The following is a 26,205-nucleotide window of genomic DNA, read 5'->3' on the forward strand; positions in this document are numbered from 1 at the left end:
CAGTACTTTGGTCAACTTTAGTGTATTTACTCAAATTTACTATTTGTTAGATAAACAAAAATGACCATCAACAAAAAATTAAAAACATATTTGTTTGGAAAAGATTTTTTAGGCAATATTCTATCTAAAAAGACTAATAAGAGTAAGTCTAAATATATTATTGAAATAAAACTATTAAAAAAATGGACAACACAAAATAATTATAAAATTTCTGATATGATTTTTTTAAAGAAACAAGGTAAATAACATAATTGTTTTAAAAAATAAAAATACAGTGTCTATTAACTTTACTTTTATGTAACAACTATTTAAACTAATAGATGTTAGCATACGTTTTTTGCCGGAAAACTGTTTAAAGTCAGCATATTATCTTAAACATAACAAATTAAGAAACATCCCGTTGTTCTTAAAAACATTTTCTTCATATGATTTTTTGTTTGATTAGTATTTAAATATTTAAAAATTTAAAGTTTTATTTTATAAGTTAAAAGTCATAAAAATCAATAGTCTAGCCAATAAAATACTTAGACTTTTTTTTAAGTTTTAAAAAGTGTGCTTATAAAGAAAATAGGGTCTTTATTTATAAGAAAAAACTTTAACGAATGTTGTACAAGTTATTTCAATAAACTAAAAAATATAACATGTAAAGTATCTTAGTTTTATTAAAAAGAACGTAACTTAATTTTATTAAACTTCTGAAACTGTTGAAGAATTTACAACATAACAAATAAATTTTGATTATAAATTTTAGTAAAACGAAAGAAGAATGACTTAAAAATGTCTTAAATAACAGTTTTATATGCTTAGGAACTGCATATAGAATAGGATATGACTCCCATGAAAATAAAGTTTGTCAGGACTATATAGATCAAAAGCAAGTACTTTGGTATGAAGCTCTAGAAAATAAGAAGTGTACTTTTACTCAAACTTCATACTAAACTTTTAATTAAAAATTGCAAACTTTAATAACAAACTTGAATAACCCTTTATTATATTTTATATATACAGTTAGTATTAACTAGAGCTTTTAAAATAATTAGTTTAAAAACTTACAAAACTGAAAAATTTCTAAAACTATCATTAGGTACCTATGTACTTATTTACTTAATTGTTATCATAAATTTCGTAGATATACTTTACTTTATTAACACCGAAAAACCTATATAATTTAAATAAACTAAGCAATTTTACAGTTGTTGTTATTTCATTCAAATAAACTTGCTCTGTTAACTTAGATATCTCGTTTTAAAATTAGTCTTTTCTAAATTTATTAAACATGTTTCTTTAGCAACTTAAATAATTACAGTACTTGCCTCGTAACTTCGTCTGCCATTATTTTGAATTTAAACAAAATAAAACATTTTTTAAACATATAACTTTTTGTTTTTTATATTTTAAGTTTTAACAATAGTTGCTAAAATAAAACATGATACTTTTAAGTTAGAATCATAACTTTTACGTCTTGCAGCTTAGTTATTTTTGTAATATTTCTTGTGGATCAATTCTTATTGTGTAAAGTTTTTATTTAAATGCTGTTTTTTCTTTATCATTTGAAAAAAAAAACTTCTTTTATTAACTCAGAACGTTTTTTTTCAATTGTAAACTTTATTAAATGAGCTGTAGATTAAAAAATAAGTTCAAATACTGAACTTGAGTTTAAAAGAAAGTTTCGCACCTGCCGTATATCGTTGCACTTTTGAGCTGAAAAAGTTACGCGGCAGACAACTTGATGTTTAAACAACACAGTGATGTATATTATAGTGAGAATAAAAAACTTACTTTGTCTACGTGTTGTGGCTTCGGCTTAATGAAACCTGTAAATATGATAGAGTAATGATAGTGTAAGTAAAAACTAGTTTATCAAGGTTTAACTGGTTTACAACTTCAATAAGTTTTTGAAACATAAGCTTACTTTGAATATGGCCATATGCAACTGACAATACTTCAAGAATTACCTCGACTAACACTTGGTTGACTATAAAAACGATAAATATCGTAACATCAAACTGTTCAATATCAATAGCATCGAGTTTAAGTCCTGTAAAAATGAAAAAAAAAGTTTATATTTGACAAAACAAAACATAATTTGTTTTAAGTTCAACTTATGAAACTTTAACTTTTTTATTGTACTTCGCGTTTTTGTTTAAGCTTAGGATTTAAATTACGCTTACCTAGGAACATTGCAGCAACTGAAAGAATTCTACAGGCAAATCCGACTACAAAATGAGCCATGTTAAAAAGCTTACGCTTTTCAGTCTTAGGGTCAGGTCTGAAAAATGCCATCACCGGGTTTACAATTGTTAATATGGTTACAAAAATTCCAGTAATTGCGTGAGCTTTTTCATCCTAATTAAAGTTCGAATTAATACTTATAATGTATAAATTTAACATAAAAAAACTCACCTCGCTGAAACCTTTTACGGCAGAAAAAATTATGATGAATGATATCAAAGTAAAACCAAAAGTTGCGTACATTGACCAGGAGTGTAACTGCAAAAAAAAAGTAAGGATATAGATTCTATAGTTGCAGCTGATTTTCGACTATCTAGGTTTATTAAAATTAACAATAATCTTTAAATACTATGAAAATTTTGTACCTGAAACCAAACTGGTTTGTCGAATATTTTGTTTTTCGACCAAAGTAATTTGTAGTGGCGGGCAACGACCACTCCAACATTTGAAAACACCATCCATGCAAGCATCATCAAAATACTATATAATAAGACCAATTAATTATTATAGCTTTATTGCAAAACTACGTTTTACTTTTCATTTAGTAAATAAGTGAAATGTTTTAACGAACAAATTAAAAACTGTACATTAAATTAAGTTTAAACAGCTTAAACAGCTTTTTTAGTAATACTAGCTACAAAAGTTTAAATTAAAATATTTTATCCTAAAGCCGACAAACAAATTTAAACAAACGCGTGGGCACGTATGAGCTGGTCGTACATATCGTAGCTCTGTTTTGTACCAGTTTTGAACTTTGTAAAATCTATTTTTGTTGAAGACGAACCCAAATCGCTACGTGATTTATGTTTCAGCATTCCGCCAGCTAGTAAAACAAATAAAAGTTGTATGACTATAATTAAACAAAAAGCCTATATGTTTGGACTCACGGTAGTTAAGGGTAAATAACAAAACAGTTTATATTTTATATTTAGCGACTGTCAGAAAAACTTCTTGTTCATATCAAAAAGTGTAATATGTTAGTTTTTTTTTTGAAATATGTTGGTACAAAAATAAAAACTGTCATTTGTAATCTTACCTTTTTTAATTTTAATTACCTTTATCCTTTCCGCTATTATCAAGAGCTTTTACTTTCGTTTGTTACGCATTACAATTTCGTAAAAGTTATTTAAGTTTTTTTTTTTGATAGCAAAAATTCTTTAATTTAGACTTTTTTTCTCAAAATTTAAGAATGTAAACTAACATGAACTTACTCCAGCGGTAGAATAGAGAATATAAAAATTTTCTTTTGTTAAGTCAAAATCTTTAATTTTTCCACCAGAAATGCTTCTATTGCCTCCAGCCGGTCTCGTAAACGTACAAAAAACAGAACCTTCAACTTCACTGTACAAAACTTGTGAAATTTGAGTGGCAGCTTCCTGTACAAGGAAGACAAAAATTAAACCTCCACACTAATGTTTTTCTGACTTTTCAAAAACCATTACGAATAATTTTAACTTAAGAACTTTTCTTCCTAAATCATTGCATAAAACTTTTTCTGATTAACTTTATTTTACCAAACCTATGGAAATAAACTTATTGAATCATCAAATGACACAAAATTTCAATATGCACAGTACTAAATGGAGCAATACATAAAATGTTTTACCTTGAATTACCTTTTATGTTTTAGAACTTTATACATAAAAGTTCTCGGAGTAAAAACTGTTCTTGAACTTTTTAAAAAAATGTTCATATTTAGTTTTTCATCAAAAACAAAACAACTAGTACCTCAGGTTGTAGGTCAACAGGGTTGGCACCGAGCTCGCCGATGGAGGACACCCCCAGTTTTGATTTGGTGCAGTAGTAGACGTCCACGTCCTTCATTTTGTTCGTGGGTGCGAACCCGAACGACATGTAGTTGTCGGACTCGCCTGTACGACCCGCTATAGTGAACTTGAAAGTTATGCTTTTCGGTTCCTGTGTTAAGTTATGTTTGAAATTAAGTGACTATTTTTACCTGTGAGTTGTGTGCTAATTTAAACTGAAATTTTGTTCAAACTTTAATCGAATACCCGAAAATGAATTATCTTTTCCAAACTATTTATTTTTATTTAATTAAAAAATGTTTAATAAAGCTTAAAACTGTACATAAAAAGGAAAAAATATATTTAACAAAAATATTGTTAAAATATAAGTAACGAGTTTAATATAAAAAAAGGGTATTTTTATTAAATAGAAGTTAATGAATTACCTATTTAAATTTCATTTAACTTGAAAATTATTACAAGTTATATTATTTAAAAAAAGTAGACACACTAACGTAGATCCACGAAAAGAACATACAATCACCGCCAGGGGAGCAGTTCTCGGGTATCTGGAAACACCCTATATCTTTACCGCACTCTGATGACAATCTGCAAATAAATAAAGCTGCTTGTTGAGAAAAACACAAATATGGAAGTTGATACGAAAGTAAAACTAACGCGTTAAAAGAAAATGACTGCATTGAATCGGACACTCCATAATCATCATGATGGAATTTCGGTTTGTCTGTATTTAGATTAAAGCTAAAAGAAGTTTTCAAAACAAAGTAAAAACTTTAGGTAAATTTATAGGAAAGTATACTTGTACATGTAAATTTTGTTACTAAGAATCATCTAACCAAAAATTTAAGTTTTTGAAGAATGTATGTAACACTTTTTGATACTAGCATTAAATAGAAACATTGTATACTAACATGATTAAAAATTAAATGTTTTTAGTTTAATTCTTACTTTTCAATTACTTTACAATTTTTTTTTATTTTTTTATGCTTCTGTAAACCAAATTCAATTTTCGTTAGTATTCTTTTTATTTGTATGCGTAATATCGTAACAATGAGAAATATCAAAAAGTCTTAGTTACACAAGTATTATAAAATTTAACATGCTCTTTATGCGTAACAAGAACCGAAAATATCAAACCTTCGTATTTTCCTCCAGCGTACTGAATATAGAAAGGTGATTGTTGCAAATTGAAGTCTTGCTCGACGTCGTTGGAAATTTTCCGCTTTATACTGTTGGGTCTGGTGAATGTGCATTGGGCTACACCGTCTACAGTTGATGATTTGATGTTGCTGACTACTGGCTGTCAAATGAAATAATTATCAAAATTTTTAAAATAAAAACATTTTTGCTTTAACTTCAAAAGAATGTAAAACAATATTTTAAAGGTTCTTAATTTCTAAAAATTGTGTTTATTTTTAAACAGAAATTCTTCAAAAAACTTTCCATCTATTTTTTCTAAAATTAGTTTCATGACTTTTTTTTTCCTTTTATTTACTTTGAAAAATATTCAACTTACTTTTTCATCTAAAATGGGATAGTCGTCTTTAACAACACCGGTCAGAAGTTGGGATCCAGTGCAGAAGTAGCAGTCCATATCCCGCATCTTGCTAACACTAGATAGCGCTATCGAAATATACTGCTGGTTATTTCCCCCTCGACCGCTCATTTCTATTTCCCACTCGTCTCTACCGGCTTTCTAAATTTATCACAAATACTAAAACGTTTAAGTAAAAATACGTAAGTTTAAAATGATGTATATGTTTTTTTTTTTTTTTTTTCTAATTTTTATTTATAGTCACCTCTCTCTAAGCTTTTAAATAGAGCGAACATCTTTATCTATGCTAAAGAAAAAAAATATAAACTTTTGGCGTAAAATTTGTATGTTTTTAAATGGTAGCTTAATTTTTGGCCGAAACAAGTGAACAACAGTGATCATTTTAAACATTTTAATCTATGTTGAAAATGTTATAATACTTTTTTTTCTATAGACTGAAAAATTAACAATAAACGTATTAAAGTTTTCCAACGGTACAAAATATATCATTTTTAAACATATCTAGCTACAACTAGTAAAGCAAAAGTCTGATTCTACTTGAAATATTTTTTGTTTTATAATTCGATTTAAGGATTTTTTACGCTTTAAAAGTTTTCTATTACTAGTTTTAAGCACACTAGAAACTCGATAATTTTTTTTATCTTAATAAAAGTTGATTATATATACAAAACTACTTACATAGTCGTAAGAGAAGAACACACAGTCGGGAGAAGTAGGTGGACAGTCTGGTGGAAACGTAACGCAAGTTTTCTGAATACCACAAGTTGTATTGGTTATTTGTCCGTAAGAAAATTTAAGTGAAACTATTATTAATATGCATATTTTACCAACAAGCGCTCTCATCTTTTTTCTTTGTTAAAATATTTTTAAGAAGACTGAAAATAAAAAAAGGAACTGCACTGAAACATTAATCTTACAAAACTTTGCAAATCATTATTTTTTACTAGGAGTTTATTAGCTTAAATAAATTATAAAAAATTGGCAAAGAAATAACTCGCTTCTTTTACCAGTAATTAAAAAAAAAAACATATATTTTATGAGCTCATTTACAAAAATTTTAAGCTAATTAGTTGTCTGCTGTTTTTTATTTTATTTGAAATAAAACTTGATTGGAATTACAATAACTCATGAGAATTTTCAATTAGTAATCACTTGTAATAAAATTACACTGTTTTTTTCTTTGTTTTTTTTTAAGTTTCTAATAAGAGTTCATCAAAAAAAGTTTATTTTTAAAAAAAAGCTCATCATAAATGCTCAACAAAGACATAAAAAAAATCATCTAACTTAATAAAAACTAATCAATAAAAGTTTTCATAATAATTAATTTCATTTTTCGTAACTTTATAAATTCTTAAACACAAAAAAAAAAACTATTTTTAAAATTTTTAACGTTCACAATGATGATTTATTTTTAGATTCTAAACTAACTGTAAGCTTAAAACTTACAGAAGTTCAATAAAACATCGCTTAAACACTGCAGTAAATTTTTTATATATTTTGAAATGCAAGCAGCTCACTAAAAATCGTTCTGTTTATTTTGGCTTTCTACGTGTGTTTAACAGTAATTTGAACGAGGGAAAACTATTTCACATTATAACAAAGTTGATGGCTTTATGTCGAGTTTGTTTCAATTGTAAACGTTAAACTTTAAGATTTTACTACTATACTAAGAATTTGTATTACACGAAAACTAAGTATTTTTATAAATGAAAAAAGTAATTTAAAACGAATTTTCGACTACGTATGATAATTTACTTAAAATTTTATCTAATCTTGTTTTCTATACTATTTAACAAGTGATATAAAAATGATTTGAGGATTTTTGAAACTAGAAGCTTCAACAAATTTTATAATTTTTTGCTCCAAATCTAAAGTATATTAAAAGATACTTACTCTATTAGAACATTTATAATAAACTTTACTAACTAAAGAAAATAAAAAATGATACCATTCGTTTATATTTAGTCTTAGAACTTACTTAAATTTTAAACTAAAAATAAAATTAATAATCTAATGGTAATTAGTTGATATGCATTTTGAGACGGCATAAAACATACCATGTTAAAAAACAAACGTGGTGTAATTAATGTTCGTATTTATTTTTTATTTATACCTCATTACCTAAACTTGCAAAAATTATGTACACAAACTCTTGGGTTTTATTTAATTTAAACAGCTGAAAATATTTTTTGAAAATTTTAAGTACTTTTCAATAAAAAATATTAAATTTTTTTTAATATGTCGTTGTTCATGTATTTTCTGTATGTTTCAGTATAAAAACATCAAAAAACATTAATATTATTACTAGTTTTATTTGTTTTACATTAGTTTTCTAGTTCGTATTTTTTACAATGTAATCTTCATTTCTATATTTTGTAACCAAATATGTATAACATGTTAAATATCTTCTTGACATAAATTAAATGATGTTTAGTTTACAGTTCTGATATTGTTACGAAAATGTACCATAGTTAACGTATAGCAGCCCAAGCATTTGAAGCTTCATATTTTTTCTATTTCCTTACAAGTACAACAAGCAAAATTAAAAACTATAAAGTAAAAAGTTATTTGGTGTTCCCATTCAAACATTTTTTAAATAAATTATAAGATTTGAAGATTTAATCTTTACTTCTTGGATATAGTATGCGTAAATGAATTGTACCTTGCAAGTTTTTTCTAATTCTTAAACAAAAGGGTATTTCTACTTAAATTACCTAGCATATTTTTTTCAAATTACATACTCAACTATACTTGGCGAAAAATATCTTTCTAGCATAATTTTTTTTTCCGCATTCGTACAAAAAAACTAAAATCAAAACTTAGTTTGTTGCTATATTTTAGATTTAGGTAATACATAAAAATCTGGTGCTTAGAAGCATTTCCAAACAAAGTAAGATCTTTATTAAATTTGGCGAACAAAAATTCTTGCTTTCTGTTATGAAGAGAATTTTAGTTTGAAAGTGAACTCTGGTGGGCAAGTTTAAAGCTAACTGAAGTTTCAGCTACAATAATAATTTAAGACGGTTTATATAAATAACTCAAAAATTAGTTTTCATACTCGCAGTTCGTCTCTATTAATGTAGTACTTGTGTATATTATTATCTATTTGACGCAGTTTTTCTTAAACTGTTGATGTTAATATTATTATATTCAGGAAGCAAGAAAATCTATGATAGTTAGAAACTATAAATTTCCATAAGATTGTAGTATAAAACTGTACAAGTATTGCGTTTTTAAATACTTTAAGCTTTGTCTCTACTCAATAAATCGTATTTTATAAATAATATTTAAAAAAGCAAACACAACTCATAATGCCTTTTTTAAATCAAATTATTTAAAAAAACAGAAACAGTTTGTACAAAGTGAACTTAACATTGTACTTTTACAAAAACTTATACATCAGTTTTTGCTTAGGTATATAAGTTCATTGAGTCTACGAAACGACACTTGTTTAATTATGGCTAAACTTCAACGTTGATTAACTATCTTCTTCAAACTTTTTTAAATTTCTATGTAATTAACTATCAAAATGTTTCATTCAAAAGTTTTATTTCTAATTATTAAACCTTATATTCTAGCTACCTCTATTTTGTTTGCCTACCTTCAGTTTACTAACATTTTAATTATTGGGTAAGAAAAAAAAGTTGATTTATACTTGATAAATCTGATTATGATTGTTAAAGATTAAGTGAAGACAAGATAGAAAAGTACTAAAAATGTAACGTGTGAATCATAAATGATATAACTTTTCCAAACATATTTCATCAGTCACCCAATTAATTTGAAGGAACAATCGCCTTCATTCACTAGACATAACCTGCTTACAAGTTAAACACCAATTAACTTTTTCGCCCCCTGGTAGCCAGAAGAGCCTTCAAAATGGCGAAATCTCTCACTAGGGATACTTTGATCTAAACAAAAAGAGTCCTAATTAAACATCATATCAAACTTTGTGCTACATATTAAATATTTATGAGTTGTGTGAGAGTACTTAAATGCATGAAATATAGTACGTGGATTTTTTATTTAATCTTCGCATATCTATTTTGATATAAAATCCCTGTCAACATTATTGGGAGCAAATTTTGAGATTTGACAAAATTTCTTACCTTTACTACTCTTAAAGAATATAATATCTAAAACCTTTATTTTATGTAATATTTCCAGTGATTACATTTAGCAATATTAAGTAAACTTTTGTTTAAAAAAATGAGAAAGTTGTTAGTGGTAAAAGTAACGAATTTAACAAAAGGGTTAGTAATTTAATCAATTAAAAACAAAATATAATCATAAATATATAATACAAGTTTAAAGTTATCCCCTTTCCAGCCTTTTGCCCATTTGTAGCTTATGGCCCCTAAATTTCTGAAACTGCCTACAAGTTTCTAATCAGTTTTTGGAAACCCTGGTTTAGGTAAAACTTTCAGGTAGTTAAAATGAAGATTTTCTGTAAAACTGTTGAAGAATAGTCAGCAACGTAACTTTATAAAAAACTCAACACTTATGGTTGTAACTACAAAGTATTTTTTATCTTTTTAGTATAAGTTTCATTTTTATAGTCTTATTTCTTAAAGTTTTAACAACAGTTCCTACATTATTTACTACAAAAATAACTTGTTTTATAGAAAAACTTATTTAAAGTAGTTGTTATGTTTTTTTTTAGGTGTAAAATATAACTTAGCTAATTAATTTTCTCCGTTTTATGTTATCTCACTTTATACGATGCAAATGTTTTATGATTTGGCGCAATCGTTCAAAGCTAAACTGTGTTGCTTGTTATGTTTTATTTTACTTTATTAGTTTTAAAACAACTATGGTAACATTTGCAGAAAGCTAAATGGAATCAAGACTTAATTGCATATAAATAAATTTTTTTTTTCATGTTTAATTAGCTAGTCTACTGACATAAATGTAGTTTAAAAAGTGTTTATAACAATTAATTAAAATAAAGATTAATATTAAAAGTTACTAGACAGAACAGAAAAAATAATTTGACCACTCGTGGGCGTATGAATCACTTATTTTTTAGCCGAGGTTCGTAATAACTAGTATATAAAGTTAATTGTATTAAGTTTTTATCATTCTTCAAAGCATCATGTCAGGACGTGGAAAGGTAGTAAAGCAAAAATCAAAATCAAAAAGTCGTTCATCACGCGCTGGACTTCAGTTTCCAGTCAGTCGTATTCACCGTCTGTTGAGAAAAGGAAACTACAGCGAACGTGTTGGTGCCGGAGCACCAGTCTACTTGGCCGCAGTATTGGAATATTTGAGCGCTGAAGTGCTCGAGTTGGCTGGAAATGCAGCTCGTGACAACAAGAAGCGTCGTATCATTCCCCGTCACCTTCAACTTGCAATCCGCAACGACGAAGAGTTTAACAAACTTTTAGGAAGTGTTACTCTTGCCCAGGGAGGTGTGTTACCTAACATTCAGTCTGTCCTCTTGCCTAAGAAGACAAGTGACAAGAAAAAGGCTTAAATTAGTAAACAAACTCCGGTCCTTTTAAGGGCCACCCACTATGGTATTTAATATAACCCCATTATCAAAACTTTTCTTAAAGTGTTTTTTTTACTAATAGACTTTTAATAGCACTAAATTTACTTCACGACCATTAGGAAAAATCGTTTGTTAGTAGTTTTACTTGTAACTAAAAGCATTTATTCAGTTTTCAGCGCTACTTATTATTATATGTATAGTGTCATTAAAAAAAAATTGTATAAATTATAAGTAGTTAAACCTACACTAAACTTTGATTTTTTTATAAAATTAGAACTTTCTTGTCAATTCACACATAAAAGTTAATGTTTTATTAAAAACATCACTTAAACTAAGTTATTTCATATTAATTAAAACTTAAAATATAAATAAAATGTTTAATATAACAGTATATAAGCTGTAAGAGCAAACGTAATTAGAAACAAAAAACATATACAGAAATAAAAGTACTTACATTTATTATTAAAATCTAACTTAAAGCAAAAGACACTACAAGAAAAATGTGTAAATAAAGTAACAATTTTTATTTCCCTTTGATATTATATTTGATCAAATAAAATTTTATTTTGAATCTGTAACTTCCTTTTGGAGATGCTTTTATTTGCTGTAATTTACTCATCAAAAATAAAAATAAAAGCTTTTTGAGTACTAAAAGCTTGTTTACAAATAGTTTATATTCTTTGAATGAAATTGTAAATTATATGATGTTTACTATTTCATCTTTTTCATACAAATTTTTACAGAAAATTAATTCATAAAACATACTTGAGCAGAATAAAAATATGACTGTCTTTAAAACGTTAACTTAAGTCAAGTTTTTAAACCGTTAATATTCGCAAAAATTTTACTTCAAAAAAAGTAAAGTTAATTAAAATTTATACTATATAAAAAGTTAAACTTAATGCTCTTTAATCACTACTTTGTTAAATCCTTTTTGATTGCTTATCGTTTTAGTGAAATTGATTTTAATTTTAACTTATTTACACTTTTGAGAACTTAAAAAGCATGCATTTAACAACACAGTGCAACTAGTAAATTTTTTCACTTTTTAAATTTGAATGTTAATTTGATTTTAGGTTATTCTTAAAATAGTATTAGTGATCAAACGAGCGTAGGCTACAATCTTGCAATAAACTGACAATGTCTTAGATGTTAAGAATTGAATGATTTTGCTGCGTCAGTTTTATCGACTTGGCCCACAAACGATTGCTAATGTGTACTTAAGCCCGCTTGTTTAGATCTCATCAGCGGTTACTCACGACTATTCCTGCCTGATGAGTTCGAATTAAGACAAAACCGGTTGTAGATTCTTGGTTCCTGTTGTTGTTGGTCGTGTGGTGAAGTTTATTATTTATTGTTGATGGCGCGAACCATTTTACCTTTGTTGATAATGGCCAAAATAAATACTGGTTATTATATAACTATACATTCCAAATAAAGTACATTAGAATTTAAACTTGAAATTATAAAAAAAAAAAAAGAACTTTAGATTTTTTCTATTACATGTTTTATGAATTTACGTAAAAATGCTGCAAAAAAGTTTGTGATTTTTTTTTATAGTAAGTTGTATTACTTTATTATAAAGCTAATTAAGTTATCTTTTGAAAGAAAAAAGAATTACCTAAGTGTAATAATTATTTCTAATTATTGATCTTTAAAGGTAGCTTTTATGAATTTAGTAACTTACATTTTACAAAAATTAAGTTACGTTTTCATCTTTTTTTTAGCTTGTTAGTTTTCAATTGCTTCCTTTCATATCACTTAAGTTTATAAAAAACTATTATATAAGATTTTAAAAAGAAACTATAAGTTCACTTCGAAAATGAAAATTTTAAGCATTTATTAAAGTTTTTTAATATTTTCATTTACTTTAAAATGTTTTGAAATAAGCTTTTTTCTAAGTTTTGTTAAAACAACAACAAATATGTGCAATCTTATTAATAGTTATAAAAAGCAACTATTTTATACATCAAACTAAAAAGTTAAAAAGTGTGTAAAAAGTAACCAGTCCTAGCTTTTTTTCCAAATTCATTAAAGACATTTTTTTTAAGTCAAACTTATAGCATGTAGCAGCTTTATGTTCAATTATAGTGATCTAAACTATAAATCTTTTTTTTTACTGATTAGTCTTTATTTTAAAGTTTATTTTCTATTTGATATAGTATATTTGAAATTGTTTCATTTTATGTTTTAACTACAAGATTTTTTTATAGTTTTTATTTTATGTATTCTAAATAAAAAATATAATATCTTCTAAATATTTAATGTTTTATTGTGTATGTAGTTGTTATTTTCTAGTATCAATTTTACTGAAGTTTTTTTACCATCCTTTTAATATTTACAATGATGGAATTGTAACTTATGTTATAAGTAAAACTGTTAGTACGTATTTTGTTTTGAAAGTTTTAACTAACTTGTTTTGATTATTTTATTCCCTTTTTTAACATTTACAAATGTTTAAGTTAAACTTCTTTTACATACAGTATTTCAAAATATTTTGTGTTTTTATTTTGGTATTTTATGTTCAAATGATTTAAACTTCAAAGATTTTACAACTCACAACTAATTTTAATATTACATACTCTACTTAGTTTAGTGATGAGCAACTATGCAAAAATGAGTCGATTTCAATTAACAGTTCTATGCAGGCAATCAATCTTAGTAAACATAGATTAAAAACAAAACTATATTAGAGTAATAACAATATAACGATTAAAGTAATAACCTACGTTTAAAGTTAAAACAGGTTGTTTTGAACTGCTCGAAAAAAAAGTTGAGCCGCGAGCAAGATACTTTTACTTTCCGGTCCAAGAGTTTTCCCACCCCTGACTACTCTAATTAATATTTTCTAAGTAGACTCCAGTTGCGACGCGTAATGATATCATAGAGTGTTCTGCTTCAAAATTCTTTTAATGTTGTTTTACTTTGCGACAATACATGCAGTTTCTTGGATCTTTAAAAGGAACACTATAGTGTTAGAGATTTAAATTAGCTTATGGTGGTTTACTTTCTTATGGTGCTTTATATCGTCTTCACTGGTTTCCTTTATGTTTTTATGTTTTCCTTTTACTTTTAGTTAATATGTCATTCAATACCTTGCATTAAACATTTTTAAGTTTAACTTGCATTTTTCAATTGATTTTCGTCTTTTTCCGTATTTGCAAAAAAGCTTGTACTGATGAGTCCTTATAATATATAGTAGTACCTAGAGTTACATAAAAAGTATAATATAATATTTTATTGCTTGTTATAAAAAGCTGCAATATGCAGCCTTTTTGTTAAAAGAAATATGCAATTAAAACAAATAACGTTGAATCTTATGTGGTTTATATTCAAATATTTGTTTTTGTAATTTGAACAGCAGCTTGAAAAAGATTAAAAAACTCATTTAATGTAAAAAAAATTGACAACAGTCATAAGTGTTTACATTTTCTTATTGAACGAGTTTATCATTAGTCATATAAGTGTTTAGTTAAGTTTTTGTTTAGTATGACAAAGTTAAAGAAAAAAAACTAAACAGTGTATAACTTATCTAGTCTTGTAAATTTAGAGTTTTTTATAATTTTAAATTAGAAAAAATAGTACGTATACTTTGAAAAATTACTCAAGTAAAAAGATTATTTACAGATTGTTTACACTTTAACATATTAAAGTATAAATTTAGCTACGATGAGAAGGATAAGTTTAATTGTTTTTGTAATATTTTGTCTTTTTAATTTTTACCATTGCCAAGAATGCAATGTGGTAAACCAATATTTTGGGGCGGACTACGACCTCCACAACAACCATGACCGGTTGACCAGTAATCAGGGTCAACCTGGAAACCCAGGCAAGCGTGGAGCTAAGGGAGAGAAAGGAGAAAAAGTAAGTATGACGTCATACCAATTTTTTTTCATGTCTAACTACTCTAACTGGAAAAACTAAGCATGCTCTATCATATACCAATTTTAGTATAAAAAGTCTAAGATGTTAAAATTTATTTTTTAAATATTTAATTAATTAACTTTAATGTTATAATCTAAAAATTTATAGGTTATGTATAGTTTCATAAAGTAGTTTATAGCTTATTTAACGACAAAAACAAGCGCTCAAAATATTTGGTCCTAGGATCTAGTTCACGTAGAATCTTTCGGTTATCGAGTCGTACATCGCGGATACCTTTTAAAGTCTTGTCCAGGACAAGTAATAGTATCGTTTTACCACAAAACCAAAACCAAAGTCTAATTTTTTCATTATTATCTTGTTTACAAATGTTATGTTTAACAGGGTGATGTAGCGGATGTAAGTGAAAAGATTGAAACCCTTTCCGCTGAAATTAGAACTGCAAAAGATCACATGGAAGTTGACTCTTTTGAACTCAGTGATAATGTTCTTATTTTGAAAAACATTGTTTCCGACTTAAAAGAAAACAACACTGTACTTGAAAACCAGGTAACCCACGTAAAAAGTGAATATATGAGATTGAAAATAAATAACACCGAGTTACAAAAAAGAACTGATAATATAGAACAAGTTAATATTAACTTAACTAAGCGAGTTTTTGAAGTAGAAAATCGCTTCGAAGAAAATTTTTTAAAGCTTGAGGCTTATATAAACAATAAAAGTTACATTTCAAAACATCAAGTATACAGAACTTGCTCGGATGCCATGAACAAAACTTCTTACCCCGTATCAGGAAAGTTCTTGCTGTTTGGAGCAGGAGAAAAGCCCGTTTCTGTTTACTGTGAGGTTTCAGGGGAAAAGGTTAATAAACATTTCTTGAATTTAGTTCTTCAACATAAACTTTAATAAACCTTCTTCAACATTCCAGACCTTAAATGCTTAATTGTAGATTTTTGTAGCCTTATCAAAAATAAGTAACCAAAAACTTCTTTTTGACAAAATTAATAATAATTTGAACCATTTTAATATTTCTAAAGATAAGTAACTTAATATAAGTACTATTTTAAGTTTAGCTAAGTTTTTAAAAAGTAAAAACTATACAAAACATTTTTAGTTTATTAGATAATTTAACTCTTATCTAAATATATAATAATGTTTAATCAGTGATTGCTAAAATTGGGCACGACAGTGAAGAAGAAATGCATGTTGACGGTTTTAACGAGGCATTTACTTACAGGAGAAATGTCGCTTACACAACTTCGATTGACGATATCAGAGCAATAATAAAAGCTCATTCTCATTGCAGGCAGTTTATAAAGGTGTGTTTAATTCATTTACACTTACTAATATCTTAAAAGCGATAAAAATATAATTCAAAATATAATTTCTAACGAAGTAATACAACTTTATAACGTAAAAATTGCTACAGTATCGGTGTATAGGATCTGCGCTGTTTCACATGAAATGGGGTTCATTTGCAAAATGGACTTCCTACAACGGAGAAGATCATCAGTATTGGGGTGGATCAAACAAGGAATTACATTGCGCTTGTGGTATTAACGGTACGTTCAGTTGCTTATCAAATTTCTGTTTCAATTTGGCACGTATGGGATATATTATCCTAAAAAAGACCAAAGTTTTATATTTTAAGCACAATCGCCATCTTTCAGGTACTTGCGTGAATCCTGAATACAAGTGCAACTGTGACAGCAATGTGAATAATGAGGAGGAAGCCGATGAGGGTTTCATCGAAGAAAAAGATCATCTCCCGGTGACCGCTTTGTACTTTGGTGACACCGGAGTGAACGATGGGAGCAACGAAGAAGGCTGGCACACTTTAGGACCGCTGGAGTGTTACTAATAATAAGAAATTCAATTATTACCTTTTATTGCATGCAGTAAACAATTTTTTAAAACGTTATGTTAATCTTTTACTAATAGCTTTAAAAAAATCTATTTGCTATTAAAGCACGTCTTTACTAATTATAAACTTTTCCCAGTAGTAACCTCTTGATGTACATCTTAGTGCATATTTTATACATATCATTTAAATTAAAAACACACGCATCTACTTTTTAACATTAAAAAATGTATTAAAAGTAAAGTATGCATTTGAATTTGTTTGCTGTTTAAAACAAACGTTTAGTTTTACTTTACAAAAGAAAATATATACAAACTAAATAAATAACACAAACAAAAAAAGATTGTTTTGAATTCAAATTTTAAATACATCGTTGAAAATTTTATGGGAAACTTTAAATACAGGTAGTACAAACAAACCTTATAAAAATATTTAAAAATGGTTTGTATAAAAGTTAAAAAGTCTGATTTAATGTACCAATAATTTTGCATAAACTTTATTTAAAAAAAAATATCGCACTGTACATAAAAATAAACTAAAGTTGTATCTTTCAAAGATTAATGTGTTGTGTTTTTATAGTAGTTTTTTTTTTAAACCTACTAAAAACATAAAAAAAGATCTATAGTTTTTACTAAGTTATTAGTAAGAAGCCTCCTACTAAAGTAAAATAAACAGCTTTAAGATTTAAAGTCAGAATTTTTTGAAAAGTTAAATAAGTAAGAGAAAATTTAAGAAATTAAAGATGTCTTTAAAAAAAGTTACTTAAAAAAAGCTTTTATTTACATTATTGATGAGTAAGTAAGTGATAAAAGCATTTCCAAAAAGAAGTTACAGATTGTAGATTAAAGTTTGTTTGTTCACAAATTTAAACCTATGCAAGCTAGTTCTGTATCAATTTTATTGTTTCTGAAAGACAATCAAATTTTCGAACGGCAATAAAAAATTAAATTTATTTAAAACGTTTTTACGCAGTGTCATTTTCTTTAAGTTATATTTCAAAGCGCATGTAAGTAATTTTACATATATTTTTGTTTCTGATTACATTTGTTCATACAGCTTACATACTGGTATAATCAATTTTGGAGTAAAAGTTTCAAATAATGTAGTATAACTTTATAATTTAAGGTTTTTAATATAATATTAGTTAAGATATGTGATATGACATTAAAGCTGTAAACTTTTTTCAAGCAATAAAGTTAAGTGCAAGTTAATTACATATAATGTATGTAAAAAATGTTTGTAATTTATCACTATCCTATATAAAAACAAATAGCGCTGAGAGCTAAACAAATGTGATCAGTTACAAAATTAAGTATTAACAAAATACTTGTCCTAATGGTCGTGAAGTAAATTTAGTGCTGTTAAAAATCAACTTGTAAAAAAAGGCGATTTTAAATAAATTTTAATATTTGGTAAACAATAGTGGGTGGCCCTTAAAAGGACCGGGGTTTGTTTACTAATTTAAGCTTTTTTCTTGTCACTTGTCTTCTTAGGCAAGAGGACAGACTGAATGTTAGGCAAAACACCTCCCTGGGCAAGAGTAACACTTCCTAAAAGTTTGTTAAACTCTTCGTCGTTGCGGATGGCAAGTTGAAGGTGACGGGGAATGATACGACGCTTCTTGTTGTCACGAGCTGCATTTCCAGCCAACTCGAGCACTTCAGCGCTCAAATATTCCAATACTGCGGCCAAGTAGACTGGTGCTCCGGCACCAACACGTTCGCTGTAGTTTCCTTTTCTCAGCAGACGGTGAATACGACTGACTGGAAACTGAAGTCCAGCGCGTGAGGAACGACTTTTTGGCTTTGATTTTTGCTTTACTACCTTTCCACGTCCTGACATGATGCTTCGATAAGTGATGAAAACTAATAAAGTATAATTACGTATATTAGTAGTTACAAACCTCGGCTAATAGAATAAGTATACGCCCTCATGTGATTGCAACACGCCAACAAGTGATTAATTTTTTTTTGTTTTATCTACTTACTTCTAATAACAGTTTTTAGATAAAAAAAGTTTCAAAGTTCTTTTCTGGATTATTTTCTAAACTACATTTATATAATTAGACTAGCTAGTTATATACAGAAAATTATAGATACGATACTTATATACAAATTAGTCTTGGTTACATTAGTTTTCTACCAATTTAATCACAGTTTTTTTTTAGTAAAGTAACGGAAATACAACAAGCAATACAGTTTAGCTTTGAACGATTGCGCCAAATATTACAACACTTATAATGATTAAGTAGTTAAGTTATACTTTACCGCTAAAATACAAATACAAATCACATACCATTACTTTAAATAAGTTTTTGTTCAACTAACTGCAACTTTACTATGTAATGTAGGAGCTAATGAAAAAACTTAGAATTGTAAGATAAAATAAAATTATGAGTAGTAGAACGTTTTTGAAACAATCAAAATTACTACGGAGCATTTAGTGTTATATAAACTGACGATTCTGACTTTTTCTCAACAGTTTTAAAGAAAATATTTTATTTAATTACCTGTATATTTAATCTAAATTCGTTTTTTAAAGTGGGTCAGAGCTTGGAGGCAAGTTTTGAAATTTAGGGGCCATAAGCTGCAAAGCAGTCAAGGGGTAGTAGTTTTAAAACTTTTACTAGATATGGTAGAGTTGATGATGAAAGGTAAAAATAAAGGTCTTCTGGAAGTTTTAAGAAATTTTATTGGAGGGCCATTGCTTTTATAATTTCTTTGAAAGGGGCCTTATTAAAAAAGTTTAGGAGACCGTAATGTAGAGTGATAAGCAGCTTAATAAAAAACTAAAAAATTAAAACATTAAGCAAAGTAAATTCTTAACTCTCTAAAAATATGTTATAATTAAGTAAAGTTAGCATGTAAAAATTATGTGTTATACTAAATTTTCTAATAGCTTTCGAATAAATGTTATACTTAATAAACTATCTTCAAACATCATATAATATACTGATTTTGTTTTATTAATAAGATTACTCAATTTTAATCTAATCTAAAAAGCTAACTTCAATACAAAATTATATGGCAAATTCACTAATTTATTTACTACCAGGTTTTGGTAAGAATTTATGTTTCGTAAGAAACTACTAAAACAAAAAACTAGTACTCGAATTTTAGTTTGTAAAAAGTATGCGGATCCGGATCTATGTGTTAAAAAAAATATCCAGATCCGTAATTTTCTTCGTCCCGTAGGCCGTACGTTACCTACCCCTATTTTAAACGATTAAGAAAAACTAGCAAGGCTGTAACTAAATTAAATGCTTGAAATAAATTTGTGAAAATAGTACTAAAAAGATAAGAAAGATCTATAGTATTTATTAAGTTATTAATAAGAAGGCTCCTACTTTAATAAAAAAAAAATAGTATTTAAAGTCACAATTTTTTGAAAAACTAAATAAGTAAGAGACAATTTTAAAAATTTCATAATGTCTTTTAAAAAAAGTAATTAAAAGAAGCTTTTTTGTATATTATTAATGAGTAATAAACAAGTAATAAAAGCTTTTCCAAAGATAAGGTACAGATTGTAGATAAAATATTGTTTTTTTCTAATGACTTTATTGTAAGCTAGTTTTTTTTTTTTTTTCTGAAATACAATCAGTTTTTTAAAATGCAATATTATTGTTTATTGAACAATAAAAAAATTAGCTCAAGAAGTTTCTTTTAAGGACCTGGTGTACAAAGGAGCCTTTCGGTTATCGAGTCGTACACCATTTGCTTATTAAGTTTCTTACGAGCTATTACACATAGTTTTTTTTATCAGTTAAATATTTAAATCTTTAGTAATGAACAATAATAATCGAAAAAAAAAGTTAAAGAAAATAAAACTAAACGAAAATTAACTGAAAACTGTGTTTACTAATGTACTATGAATCTTGCTTAGTAACATATGAACTAAAAACTTTAAAATAACTTTTAAAAGTAGATAAATAACACTAATAACAAAGGTGTGAATACTTGAATTATAGGTTACAACTTCTTTAAAGAAAGTAAAATGTAATACGCATAATTTTTTACAAAACATTTTTTTCTTATAAGTATTTTTGTTAAAAAGGTAATTTTTATTTTATTTAATAATTTAACTTGAACAGTAAAAACGATTTTACATTTGAATAGTTAAAAACCTATTGTAAATTTTTTTTTTGATTTTTAAAGAAGTAATTTTTACAATAACTGAACTTAACTTTTATAAAATATGAAGATAAATACTGTAAAATTTATGCTTTTAATAAGAAAAAAAAGTTAAAAAACTATAATAATTTTAACAACAATGATATTATCAACAACAAATTTCCTTCTATTTCAAAATATTCTTTTAATTTACTTTTTTTTTTGAATACTTGTCCAACTCTAAAACTGTAATAAAAGAAAGCAAGCAAAATTTGCAAACATAAAAAGAAGAATTTTTTCTTTAATTTCCTCAAAAAAACAAAAAAATCAAAATTTAAACTTAAGTTTGCTTGGAACAGTGATCTTAACTTACTATTTAAATATTTTATTTTCTGCTAAATTAAAAACATATATAACTACTTTTTTACATTTGTATACTAAAAAAAAATAATTTAAGTATAACAAAAAAAATAAATAAAAGAGATTTTAAGTATTCTAAACTTAATTCAAAATAGTAATCTTAAAGAATAATCTTAAAATATAACCAGATAGAAAATGCTAAAACCTAGACTAAACCAATGTTAATGTAACCAAACAAATCAACTTTCGAACAAAAATAAACAAAATTAAATTTTAATAAAACTTTGGATATTAGATGACAAATACTATTAACTCCTTAAATAAAGTAAACAGACGGGTAGGAATAATCACTAATGACCTTGAGAATCACAATTTAAAAGAAAACTTTGAAGTTCATCCTAGAACTTTCCAAAATGACTTATATTTATAAGATATAATGATAGCTTAATCCATAACTTACTTCCTTGGTAGGATATCGATTTATGACCTATTTTGCTGTTGAATCTAGGTAGGAAAAAATTGTATTCTGAAGACCTCGTATGATAACTATGGACATTTATTACACTTTTATATAAATACAATAAAAAAATATTATTGTATTTAAAACGTTTTTACGCAGTGTCATTTGCTTTAAGTTAGATTCTAAAGTTCATGTAAGTACTTTCACTTTTTTTTTCTTTCTGTTTACGTTTGTTCATACAGCTCACATATTGGTATACTAAGTGTCAGAGTTTACGTTTTAAATAGTATAGTAAAACTTAAAAACTTGATGTTAACTTAGATAACTTATATGACATTAAAGCTGTAAACTTTTTTCAAGCAATAAAGTTAAGTGCAAGTTAATTACATATAATGTATGTAAAAAATGTTTGTAATTTATCACTATCCTATATAAAAACAAATAGCGCTGAGAGCTAAACAAATGTGATCAGTTACAAAATTAAGTATTAACAAAATACTTGTCCTAATGGTCGTGAAGTAAATTTAGTGCTGTTAAAAATCAACTTGTAAAAAAAGGCGATTTTAAATAAATTTTAATATTCGGTAAACAATAGTGGGTGGCCCTTAAAAGGACCGGGGTTTGTTTACTAATTTAAGCTTTTTTCTTGTCAATTGTCTTCTTAGGCAAGAGGACAGACTGAATGTTAGGCAAAACACCTCCCTGGGCAAGAGTAACACTTCCTAAAAGTTTGTTAAACTCTTCGTCGTTGCGGATGGCAAGTTGAAGGTGACGGGGAATGATACGACGCTTCTTGTTGTCACGAGCTGCATTTCCAGCCAACTCGAGCACTTCAGCGCTCAAATATTCCAATACTGCGGCCAAGTAGACTGGTGCTCCGGCACCAACACGTTCGCTGTAGTTTCCGTTTCTCAGCAGACGGTGAATACGACTGACTGGAAACTGAAGTCCAGCGCGTGAGGAACGACTTTTTGGCTTTGATTTTTGCTTTACTACCTTTCCACGTCCTGACATGATGCTTCGATAAGTGATGAAAACTACCAAAGTTTAATTATTTATATTAGTAGTTACAAACCTCGACTAATAGAATAAGTATACGCCCTCATGTGATTGTAACACGCCAACAAGTGGTTAAATTTTATCTACTTACTTCTAATAACAGTTTTTAGATTAACAAATTTTCAAAATTATTTTCTGGATTATTTTCTAGATATTTATATAATTAGACTAGCTGTTTATACATATAAAATTATAAATACGATATTTAAATACAAATTAGTCTTGGTTACATAAGTTTTCTACAAATGTATTCACAGTCCTTTTTAGTAAAGTAACGGAAATACAACAAGCAATACAGTTTAGCTTTGAACGATTGCGCTAAATATTACAACACTTTTAATGATTAAGTAGTTAAGTTATACTTTACCGCTAAAATACAAATCACATACTAAAAACTTTAAATAACTTTTTGGTTCGACTAGTTACAATTTTACTAAATTAATGTAGAAGCTAATGATAAAACTTATATTTATAAGATATAATAAAATGATGAACAATAGAATATTTTTAAAATAATCAAAATTACTACATATAATTTAGTGTTATATAAACTGACGTTTCTGACTTTTTCTCAACAGTTTTAGAGAAATACTAAATTTTATTACCTGTAAAATTTAATCTAAATTTGTTTTCTAAAGTGGGTCAGAGCTTGGAGGCAAGTTTAGAAATTTAGGGGTCATAAGCTGCAAAGCAGTCTAGGGGTAAAAATTTGAAAACGTTTACTAGATAAGGTAGAGTTGAAGATGAAAAGTAAAAATAAAGGTCTTCTTGAAGTTTTAAGAAATTTTATTGGAGGGCCATTGCTTTTATAATTTCTTTGAAATGGGCCTTATAAAAAAAGTTTAGGAGACCATAATGTAGAGTGATAAGCAGCTTAATAAAAAGTTTTTAAAAAATAAATAAAAATGCAAAGTAAATTGTTAACTATCTAAAAAATATGGTATAATTAAGTAAAGTTAGCATGTAAAAATTTATTTTCACAAAATTTTCTAATAGCTTTCAAGTAAATGTTATACTTTATAAACTATTTTGATACATCAAAAAGTATAGATATTTGTTCATGTAAGTACTTTGAGTTTTTATATTTTTTCTTTTTGTTTACGTTTGTTCATACAGCTCACATATGTGTACACTAAGTGTCAGAGTATACGTTTTAAATAGTACAGTATAACTTAAAAACCTTATTTTAACTAAAATATCTTATATGACATTAAAGCTGTAAACTTTTTTTTAGTTGAAGTTAATTACTTATAATGTATGTAAAAAATGTTTGTAAATATCACTATCCTATATAAAAACAAATAGCGCTAAGAGCTTAACAAATGTGATCAGTTACAAAATTAAGTATTTACAAAATATTTGTCCTAATGGTCGTGAAGTAAATTTAGTGCTGTTAAATATTAACTTGTTAAAAAAATCACTTTTAAATAACTTTTACTATTTTGTATACAATAGTGGGTGGCCCTTAAAAGGACCGGGGTTTGCTTACTAATTTAAGCTTTTTTCTTGTCACTTGTCTTCTTAGGCAAGAGGACAGACTGAATGTTAGGCAAAACACCTCCCTGGGCAAGAGTAACACTTCCTAAAAGTTTGTTAAACTCTTCGTCGTTGCGGATGGCAAGTTGAAGGTGACGGGGAATGATACGACGCTTCTTGTTGTCACGAGCTGCATTTCCAGCCAATTCGAGCACTTCAGCGCTCAAATATTCCAATACTGCGGCCAAGTAGACTGGTGCTCCGGCACCAACACGTTCGCTGTAGTTTCCGTTTCTCAGTAGACGGTGAATACGACTGACTGGAAACTGAAGTCCAGCGCGTGACGAACGACTTTTTGGCTTTGATTTTTGCTTTACTACCTTTCCACGTCCTGACATGATGCTTTGATGATTGATGAAAACTAATAAAGTATAATTACGTATATTAGTAGTTACAAACCTCGGCTAATAGAATAAGTATACGCCCTCATGTGATTGCAACACGCCAACAAGTGGTTAAATTTATTTTGTTTTATCTAGTAACTTCTTATAACAGTTTTTAGATTAACAAATTTTCAAAGTTCTTTTCTGGATTATTTTCTAAACTACATTTATATAATTAGACTAGCTATTTATACATATAAAATTATAAACACGATATTTAAATACAAATTAGTCTTGGTTACATAAGTTTTCTACAAATGTAATCCCAGTCCTTTTTAGTTAAGTAACGGAAATACAACAAGCAATACAGTTTAGTTTTGAACGATTGCGCTAAATATTACAATACTTATATCGATTAAGTAGTTAAGTTATACTTTACCGCTAAAATACAAATCACATACCAAAAACTTTAAATAACTTTTTTGTTCGACTAGTTACAATTTTACTAAATTAATGTAGAAGCTAATGATGAAACTTATATTTATAAGATATAATAAAATGATGAACAATAGAACATTTAAAAAAAATCAAAATTACTACATAGAATTTAGTGTTATATAAACTGACGTTTCTGACTTTTTCTCAACAGTTTTAGAGAAATATTAAATTTGATTACCTGTAAAATTAATCTAAACTCGTTTTCTAAAGTGGATCAGAGCTTGGAGGCAAGTTTAGAAATTTAGGGGTCATAAGCTGCAAAGCAGTCTAGGGGTAAAAATTTGAAAACTTTTACTAGATAAGGTAGAGTTGATGATGAAAAGTAAAAATAAAGGTGTTCTGGAAGTTTTAAGAAATTTTATTGGAGGGCCATTGCTTTTATAATTTCTTTGAAAGGGGCCTTATAAAAAAAGTTTAGGAGACCATAATGTAGAGTGATAAGAAGTTTAAAAAAAAGTTTTAAAAAAACAAATAAAAATGCAAAGTAAATTGTGAACTACCTAAAAATTATGATATAATTAAGTAAAGTTAGCATGTAAAAATTTAGTTATACTAAATTTTCTAATAGCTTTCAAGTAAATGTTATACTTTATAAACTATTTTGATACATTAAAAAGTATAATTATTTGTTCATGTAAGTACTTTGACTTTTTTATATATATTTTCTTTTTGTTTACGTTTGTTTATACAGCTCACATATGTATACAGAGTATACGTTTTAAATAGTACAGTATAACTTAAAAACCTTATTTTAACTAAGATATCTTATATGACATTAAAGCTGTTAACTTTTTTTAAGCAATAAAGTTAAGTGCAAGTTAATTACTTATAATGTATGTAAAAAATGTTTGTAAATATCATTATCCTATATAAAAACAAATAGCGCTAAGAGCTTAACAAATGTGATCAGTTACAAAATTAAGTATTTACAAAATACTTGTCCTAATGGTCGTAAAGTAAGTTTAGTGCTGTTAAAAATTAACTTGTTAAAAAAGTACTTTCAAATAACTTTTAACATTTTGTAAACAATAGTGGGTGGCCCTTAAAAGGACCGGGGTTTGCTTACTAAT

The 26,205-nt window shown here is 27.0% G+C and overlaps 5 protein-coding genes across 5 annotated transcripts; 1 reads left to right on the plus strand and 4 right to left on the minus strand.

Moving 5' to 3' along the window:
- Window positions 1-1,784: 1,784 nt before the first annotated feature.
- LOC145828700 (ferric reductase 1-like) lies at window positions 1,785-6,396 on the minus strand. The gene is made up of 12 exons (XM_082936455.1): window positions 6,232-6,396; window positions 5,515-5,694; window positions 5,136-5,298; window positions 4,656-4,722; window positions 4,493-4,586; window positions 3,961-4,149; window positions 3,551-3,608; window positions 2,926-3,055; window positions 2,598-2,712; window positions 2,172-2,346; window positions 1,956-2,038; window positions 1,785-1,814 (listed from the first exon to the last, which is right to left on the minus strand). The coding sequence occupies exons 1-12, from the start codon at window positions 6,394-6,396 to the stop codon at window positions 1,785-1,787; spliced, it is 1,449 nt and encodes a 482-aa protein (XP_082792581.1).
- Window positions 6,397-10,648: 4,252 nt separating this feature from the next.
- Window positions 10,649-11,029, plus strand: LOC145849952 (histone H2A-like). Its single transcript, XM_082955080.1, has one exon. The coding sequence runs from the start codon at window positions 10,649-10,651 to the stop codon at window positions 11,027-11,029; it is 381 nt and encodes a 126-aa protein (XP_082811206.1).
- A 7,222-nt stretch (window positions 11,030-18,251) lies between these two features.
- Window positions 18,252-18,632, minus strand: LOC145849976 (histone H2A-like). Its single transcript, XM_082955103.1, has one exon. It carries the CDS (start codon window positions 18,630-18,632, stop codon window positions 18,252-18,254), a length of 381 nt encoding a protein of 126 aa, XP_082811229.1.
- A 3,720-nt stretch (window positions 18,633-22,352) lies between these two features.
- Window positions 22,353-22,733, minus strand: LOC145850001 (histone H2A-like). Its single transcript, XM_082955137.1, has one exon. It carries the CDS (start codon window positions 22,731-22,733, stop codon window positions 22,353-22,355), a length of 381 nt encoding a protein of 126 aa, XP_082811263.1.
- A 1,538-nt stretch (window positions 22,734-24,271) lies between these two features.
- Window positions 24,272-24,652, minus strand: LOC145849972 (histone H2A-like). Its single transcript, XM_082955100.1, has one exon. It carries the CDS (start codon window positions 24,650-24,652, stop codon window positions 24,272-24,274), a length of 381 nt encoding a protein of 126 aa, XP_082811226.1.
- Window positions 24,653-26,205: the final 1,553 nt, after the last annotated feature.

The sequence above is a fragment of the Thalia democratica genome, chromosome 2, assembly GCF_965202585.1.
Source record: "Thalia democratica chromosome 2, ktThaDemo2.hap1.1, whole genome shotgun sequence".
NCBI lineage: Eukaryota > Metazoa > Chordata > Thaliacea > Salpida > Salpidae > Thalia > Thalia democratica.

Coding starts and splice junctions, on each gene's coding strand:
- LOC145849972 (XM_082955100.1), bottom strand. CDS start 24,652: ATGTCAGGACGTGGAAAGGTAGTAAAGCAAAAATCAAAGCCAAAAAGT.
- LOC145849952 (XM_082955080.1), top strand. CDS start 10,649: ATGTCAGGACGTGGAAAGGTAGTAAAGCAAAAATCAAAATCAAAAAGT.
- LOC145828700 (XM_082936455.1), bottom strand. CDS start 6,396: ATGAGAGCGCTTGTTGGTAAAATATGCATATTAATAATAGTTTCACTT. Junction 5,299..5,514: donor ATCCCATTTTAGATGAAAAA/GTAAGTTGAATA, acceptor TTCATTTGACAG/CCAGTAGTCAGCAACATCAA. Junction 1,815..1,955: donor TCAACCAAGTGTTAGTCGAG/GTAATTCTTGAA, acceptor TCATATTTACAG/GTTTCATTAAGCCGAAGCCA.
- LOC145849976 (XM_082955103.1), bottom strand. CDS start 18,632: ATGTCAGGACGTGGAAAGGTAGTAAAGCAAAAATCAAAGCCAAAAAGT.
- LOC145850001 (XM_082955137.1), bottom strand. CDS start 22,733: ATGTCAGGACGTGGAAAGGTAGTAAAGCAAAAATCAAAGCCAAAAAGT.